Source organism: Carex rostrata, chromosome 26, assembly GCF_964058835.1.
Source record: "Carex rostrata chromosome 26, lpCarRost1.2, whole genome shotgun sequence".
NCBI classification, from domain to species: domain Eukaryota; kingdom Viridiplantae; phylum Streptophyta; class Magnoliopsida; order Poales; family Cyperaceae; genus Carex; species Carex rostrata.
In genome coordinates, this window is record NC_135943.1 from 3,993,512 (window position 1) to 4,001,426 (window position 7,915).

Below are 7,915 nucleotides of genomic sequence, written 5' to 3' on the forward strand. Positions count from 1 at the left end.
TGTCGTACTGATTTCTTTCCTTTCAAACTCCGTCATTTCTCGAATCCCATCTCTCCGTCTCTCCTCCTCTCTCTTCTCTGTTTCTCTCCTTCTGACCTGAAAGTCGTGCCTTTCGCCATGAATCCTGCTCGTAAGAGCGTAGGAGGAACAGGCGGGGGCAAGCTATCCCCTTTCCTCCTCCTCATCATTACCATTATATCGTGCGTCGCCACATACAATCTACTCTCCCCTTTCATGCAATCTGACACCGATATAGTTTCCAGCGATCCATCCACAGCGGACCCTATAGTCTCCATGCCGGGAGAATTGAAGGGATCCGATGTGTCAGGTCAAAAGCGACTCTTCCACGTGGCGCTCACGGCCACTGACGCTCCGTACAGCAAATGGCAGTGTCGGATCATGCACTATTGGTACAAGCAGATGAGAGACAGGGAGGGATCCGAGATGGGTGGGTTTACTCGGGTCTTGCATTCGGGTAAACCTGACAACTTAATGGATGAGATCCCCACTTTTGTAGTGGACCCACTACCAGATGGGAAGGATCGGGTAAGAATTTCTCCGTTTTGAAGTTTGATTGGTTAAATTGTGTTAGAAACTCAGTTCTTCCAATGTTCAAGAAAGCACTATGCCTTGATCCTATTGAATTTGATACTTCATAGGGCTGGGAATTACATTCTGCAATTTGTCCCCCTTGGTTTTCAATACTGAGTTAGAAACTCCGTTATAAGAAATGCTCACAATATTACTGTCTGAGAGAGGGTCAAAGTTTGATTTCTGAGACTTCTTTACCAGGGTTTTACGACTTATTTCTTGCTTACTCTCATTGGAAATGCTATAATATTCTAAAATTACATTCAGTACAATTTAGCTCTTCTATTTTGGATATTTCTGAGTGCATCAAACTTGCTTTGTGGGTCTATTTACAATTTAAATTGACCTGTTGGTTTCTGTAGAAGAGAAAACATTTTAATTGCATGGAGTAAATCACATTTTACATCATCAAGTAGTAAACAAAACAGAACACACAATTTTTTTTTGTTGTTGTTACTAGTGTTGTAAAAAATGTCTGTTTAGGTCAATTAATTGGTCGATTAGTCGTTGGCGGTGACCAAACCGTCACAGATTTTCCCGACTAATCAGCTGATTATTTCTGATTATGACCGATTATTCACGATTAATCGTTTGGAAGTACCCTGCTCGTCGGACGACCGCATACCATTAATTACAACACTAGTTGTTACATAGTAAAAAGAATAATATGAAGGAGTTACTGTAGTAGATTGAATTGAATTCTGGTCTTAGGTTAAATATTAATGTCATTATTGCTTTTTGTTGTTTATCTGCTATCCGTTCTTACTTGATTTCATTTATCTATTTGATTTTGGTTGTAGGGATATATAGTACTGAACAGACCTTGGGCGTTTGTGCAGTGGCTTCAAAAAGCAAAGATAGAAGAAGAGTATGTGCTTCCATTTTTATGTTGTTTTTGTTATGGTTTTTTTGGAGAGTTAACATGGGCATTTCCAAGAATAACAATACTGATTTAAATCAGTATTGATACAGTACAATTACCAAGTTTATTATTGAGGGTACAGTAACTGGTACTACTGGTACCCCACTGATACCCAGTCTATAAATGACATATACCAATGACTGATGTAAGTACAGCCCTGATATGCATTAGTTGGGATATCTTTTTCCCTTTCTGTTCTCTTTTTAAAGCAACTAATAAGTAGGTGTTAGGGTAATCTGATGCTTTACCTTAAAGAAAACTTCTCCAATTTAATGTATTCAGTGCCTTGCCTCTAAGAATCTAGTTGTGCATTCTAAAACAAAACAATTATGTATATATTAAATTTAATTTTAAACCCCTACTGCTATATGAACATGGGCCCCATATGCCTAAAGACAGCAAATGTGCTTTGTACCCATCCTGCCTAATTTATTTCAGAAAATTGCGCAATCCCCTCTGTCTCTCTCTCTCTCTGACTAGTGAAAAATGGATTGATGATATATACGGTACAACAATTTGGGGAACCAGATTTTTGAGGTTCATAATATATTCAAAATTGTTATTTACGATGATGCCATGACATGCAGCTATATACTAATGGCAGAACCTGATCATGTATATATTAAACCTCTTCCGAATTTGTCACGAGGGGACAATCCTGCAGCTTTTCCCTTTTTTTACATCACGCCAGCTCAGCATGAGAAGATAATTCGCAAATTTTATCCTGAGGAGAAAGGCCCGGTGTCAAACATTGACCCCATTGGCAACTCTCCGGTCATTATAAAAAAGGTTGTCTCACTTTTTTTTATTTTTTTTTATTTTTATATCAGTTTGATTTTTTTTTTTCATTTGGGGGATATGTACCCTTGTAAAACCACTATGTCACATATAGCCCTGCAAAGTCACAGAAGTACCACAAGTACCTTGGTTGCATACGCTATAACCATGGGAAAGTAATGATAAGAGTATTGGTAAATATGTGATATTTTTGTTGATTGTTAGGGGAATCCTTCAAAATTCACGTCTTGCGGGGGTATATATGTTTTACTTTTAGGTAGTACAGGGTTACACACAAATTCTACCTGATGCAATTTTTTTTTCCCTTTTTTTTGGGTTGCCTCTCTATCAGAGGAGAAAAATCATTCACCTAGGCAAGTTCTGTGTACTTATGCTTGTAAAATAATATATTGGTCCTCAAGTCTTTTTCTTGGTTAGAAATATTGGATAGTTTTCATGCAAGCATCTCTAAAACCTCAAAGCAAAAAAGATTGAGTTTTGTATAGGTTTTACTCAACTGATCTTGTGGTGTCAAAATCAAAATGTTTTTCTGTTTATCCCTACTGCAAAATAATTTCAAATGCGCTTTGCCCAATATAAATTGCAAAAGTACGCCTGTATCTCTCATATGTTGAAACCACAATGGTCAATACACTAATTGTTCTGGCATGAGTTGTTTATATTTGACAGTTTGTTATTATAAGTGGGGTTGGACCAGAAAAAAGCAAAGTTGGCGGGCATTAAAATCAATATTTCAAATCAATGTGCATTAACTGCTTTGGGTAATTATGTGCATTAATTAGGAATTTATTGCTCTCTCTTTCTCATTCTCTCTTTTACAGTCAATACTGGAGAAGATAGCTCCAACATGGATGAATATATCAATAAAAATGAAAGAAGACAATGAAACTGACAAGGCCTTTGGTTGGGTCTTAGAGATGTAATGAACGACATCCCTATTTTTAGATATTATGATTTTACAGTTTTTTGAATTGTGTGCTAAGGATTTCCTTAATTATACAAGTCTACACCAGTAATAGACTGATCATTACTGTTTTTTGAGCCTCATCTGCCTTGATGAGGCCTCAAATTATTGTCTTAGATGAGATGGACCGGAAAAGAAAACAAATAGTAAAAGTGAAAAACTAGCAATGGTCTGCAGCAGACTGGTATGTACCAGTATTCTAACCGTTACATTTGCTAATGGCACCTTTTGTTTCAGGTATGCTTATGCTATTGCTAGTGCATTGCATGGTGTGCACCATATTCTTCGTAAAGATTTTATGATTCAGGTGCATACATGAAAGAAAATTTAGTAATGTTCTTATTAATAGTATTTAAGTTATGATGATGTCAGCATATTTTATATTATTAACTTGATGATCATGGGAAATGCAGCCTCCCTGGGACTTGAAGCTTGGTAATTCATATTTGATTCACTATACTTATGGATGCGACTACAGTATGAAGGTATGAATTCACCAGTATGTTTAATTTTGAATCTTACTAGGAACAAGCTAGTATAGTCTACCTAATATCTGGTATGATACGTGCAGCTCCTGACGCGGTTCTCAAAAAAAAAAAAAATGATCTGGTATGATAATACTAGATCAGACCATTGCAGTACAAAAATATATGTACTGTCTATAGGGTGCTATTTATCCTGAAATTATTACCTATGTAATCTTTCTGACAAAAGTATATACTGTTTTTCAGGGTGAACTAACATATGGTAAAATTGGGGAGTGGCGCTTTGACAAGAGATCATACTTAAGTGGGCCTCCGCCAAAAAATCTTACGTTGCCGCCTCCTGGTGTACCAGAAAGTGTGGTGTGTACCTGTGCAACTTCACATTTTGTTGGCTTCATTTTTTATGTCTGTTTTGACCAAGTTAAAACCAAAGTTCAAAAAGAAAAAAAAAAGAAGCAAAGATGAAAGGATGAAAGATCTTTAACATCTATGTTGTACTTAGGTAGTCTAACCTTTTTACTAACTGTAGTTTACTATATATTATACTAGGTGACGTTGGTGAAAATGGTAAATGAGGCTACAGGAAATATACCAGGGTGGGATGATGGCAGATGAAAATTAAACAACATCGATAAGCTTCTTTTACATACAGAGCAAGAGAGAAGGAATCACTTGCAGAGAAAAAAGATAGGTTATATTACTTTTTTGCTAACAATACAGAAAGCATCTTGATTTGCTTTCTTGGTGAATTGGTTGAGAGGAGTTGTGTATGTGGTGCCGGTGTTGTATAATTAGGTAGTAAAATCATCTTATTTTATTTTCTTAATTTATATTTCAATTTATTTTTAGAGTGAAAGTTTAGAATATTTGTATTTCTCATTTAGGAGAGGGTTCAATTGTCTTCAATTTTTGGTGTTTCCGTCATGATTCAACTTTATTTTTCTGATAACAAAATTTCAGAAACTCATATGTAAAAATAAAATCGTTAGATTTGATTTATGTTATTTTCCATGCACATAACAAGTTATCATTTTTCGGTTTTGTTTAAATGAGTAATTTGAAAAAATAATGTCTAAAAATTATCCACATCAATGTATTTTTGTAAGATCTTGATACCAATTAAAACAAAGTTACAATATTGTAATCTTTTAAAATGGATAGAAAAAATAATATAAGACAATATTGTAATCTTTTAAAATGGATAGAAAAAAATAATATAAGTAATATCTAATGGTTTTATTTTAGAGAAATGTTCTGGTCCCTCGAGTCATCATACTCGAGCGCATTCCCCAAGTAGTTTAATAGAAAAAAACTTTCCAATATTGTTTAACTTTTATTTCTAACACTAATATCCAAACATTTAAAACTATGTTTATAACATTTTAAAATATTACTTGCAAGCATATAAACCTCTGTCTGAAAATATTTATAGATAGTTTTAACTCTCAACTATTTTTGTCTTCAAGCCAAAAAAGGAAATATTATTTTCACCCACTTTTTTTTTTCTCTAATAATTATAATTTATTTTTCCAACGATCCGTGATGAATTTTACGAATCTAAAAATATGAACGTTTTCTATTCAATTTTATCTTTCAAATAAGATCCATGAAGAAATATTTTTGAGTAATTTTAAAATTATTTGTTTTTTTAAAGTAAAACTCATTAGCACTTTAAATTTTCAAGTTTTTAAATCTCAGTCTGTCACCATTAAAATTTTTAAGGTTTTGTACATGAGATTTATATGCTTTGTACATGAGCTTTGTAAATGCAGTGTTATTGTTGAGGTTTATATGCTTTGGAGTGTTATTGTTGAGGTTTAAATTCTTTGTAAATGAGGTTTATATGTTTTATTCTAGAGATTTAAAGTGTTATTAATGAGGTTTATATGCTTGTACATGATGCTTATATGCTTGTAAACAAAGGTTTAAATTATTTTGAAGCAAAAAAATAAAATAATGAAAGTCACATAGATTTAAAGTGGTAAAAAAAAATTATGACACAAATATAACTCGAAAGTTATTCTTTATGGATCTCATTTGAAAGAGAAAATTAGATAAAAAAACATTCATATTTTTAGATTTGCAAAATTTATCACGGATTGTTTAAAAATGAATGAGAATGATCAGAGAAAAAATAAAAAAAAGTGGGTGAAATGAATCTTTATGTTTTTTGATTGAAAACAAAAGTAGTTAGTAGTTTAAACTATACAGATTTAGAATTTTAATGCTTCCAGATAGATGTTTAAATACTTGCGAGTAGCATTGTAAAATGTTATAAACAAAGCTTTAAATGTTTGAATATTAGCGCTAAAAATGAAAATTAGATAACATTGGAAGTTTTTTCTATTAAACTACTTGAGGGATGAGCTCAGAGATTTTGTTTGGGGTACAATTATCAGACTCCTTTATTTTAACATTTGAGCTTTAAAATATATTTCATTAAAAGTTTTAAATATGAAGATATAATGGACACAAATATGTAGGTATTTGAATCCGTCTCATTTAACATTTATGTGGAATTGTACGGTAAATTATTTGATTTATGTAATTCTTTAGACCTCTGGAACCAAAGTTAACATAACTGTGATTATAAAAATAAAATAAAAACAAGGACATTACTTCACTCCTCATCCTCATTTCTGAATTACAAAAAGAAAATGTTAGGGAGATTTATATTCAATTTTGATAACAAACTTTGTGAGGTTTTGGTAATGACCAAATTGTCCCTAAATTATCGTCTAGTGTCTATGGTGGCCATAAAGTACAAACTTTGTATGATTTTGATGATCGAATAATCTCTCATTCAAGAAAGTAAAATGGAAACCCTTAAAATGCTCATGCGCCGTTGTTCAGGAAAAGATACTTTATCTTCTACCAAAATTCGTAAAATAAAAAGATGGTCCTTCAAAAAATTCTTGTAGTTCCTAGAATCTGAATTTTTTTTTTTTTATATATCATAATAAAAAAATAAAAAATCAAAACACCTACGTTTTGAGATAATTCCAACTTAGATATCTAAGGTGCAGAGCCAATCTACGACTCCATTTTGGGGAGGACCACAGAGTCAATTTGCAGCTCCACTTAACGGGTCGCAGGGGGTGTTTTTTATTGTTGTAACATGCGAAGTGGGGCCACAAATTAGCTATGCGGTTCCTCCAAAATGGGACTGCAGAGCTAATCTGCGGCTTGGGTAAAGTTGGAATTCCCCCAAAACGGAGGTGTTTTGGTTTATTTTTTTATTATGTTATTTAAAAATTTCGGCCCTAGAATTTCTAGAATTTATCAAGTATTTATTTGATTGATCACCAATAAAAGGAACTAGAGATAATGTAAAAAAAAACAAAGGCAAAATGAAAAATTTATTATAGCAGATCTAAATTTGATAATGTAATATTCATCAAAATTAAACAAATGCTTCATAAATAGAGGGACAAACTATAAAATTTTACTAAATTAGCAAAACTTACACATAAATTTTATAAGCTTTTTTGAATTATAGGAGGACACACTACAAATTGAATTCACATCCCCTCAGGTTACCGGACTGAGTACAATTGAATTGGACGGTCTAAAATTATTCTTTTTAACTTGACACGAATCTCAAAGCACAAATAATAATCTGGGCTGTTCGTTTCAATTGTGTCGAGTCAGGTACCTGAGAGGATACGGATCCCTACAAATTACCCCTTAACCATTAATTCAACATTCTCCACTCAATTGAAATAGAATATAAAGAAATGATGATTTGACTTACAGAATATTGACAATTTGACATATAATTTTGAGTTCTTTTCAAACACCTTGATCATCCCTCTCTTGAAAAAATATTGAAAAATTTGACATAAATAGGAATATGCAGACAAATAGTTGACTTGCATAGATAGTTAAAAGAAGAAAATTAGAAATAAATGAATTCCTGTAGACCTGTACTAGTTGGCAAGGAATCCAATTCCTAAGCTTTCGGCCACATGCTATGTAGATAACCTTATTTTTTTTATTTTCCTTCCTTTGTCATTTCAAAGATCTAAAAAAAAAAAAAATGATTAAGTTCTGGAAAAACAAAACACCTTTTGCTTGGTGTTTTCCTTCACTCTGAAGAATACTCTTTTACCTTCTACACAAAGCAACAAATGCACATGAACTCTGTTCACATGA

The 7,915-nt window shown here is 32.8% G+C and overlaps 1 protein-coding gene across 1 annotated transcript; it reads left to right on the plus strand.

Annotated features, from left to right (window-relative positions):
• Positions 1–4,666, plus strand: LOC144544445 (hydroxyproline O-arabinosyltransferase RDN2-like). Its single transcript, XM_078292955.1, has 8 exons — positions 1–546; positions 1,392–1,459; positions 2,101–2,302; positions 3,133–3,230; positions 3,513–3,582; positions 3,689–3,760; positions 4,007–4,120; positions 4,310–4,666. The coding sequence occupies exons 1-8, from the start codon at positions 118–120 to the stop codon at positions 4,373–4,375; spliced, it is 1,119 nt and encodes a 372-aa protein (XP_078149081.1). The 5' UTR covers positions 1–117; the 3' UTR covers positions 4,376–4,666.
• Positions 4,667–7,915: the final 3,249 nt, after the last annotated feature.

Coding starts and splice junctions, on each gene's coding strand:
- LOC144544445 (XM_078292955.1), top strand. CDS start 118: ATGAATCCTGCTCGTAAGAGCGTAGGAGGAACAGGCGGGGGCAAGCTA. Junction 547..1,391: donor TACCAGATGGGAAGGATCGG/GTAAGAATTTCT, acceptor TTTTGGTTGTAG/GGATATATAGTACTGAACAG. Junction 3,761..4,006: donor GATGCGACTACAGTATGAAG/GTATGAATTCAC, acceptor ACTGTTTTTCAG/GGTGAACTAACATATGGTAA.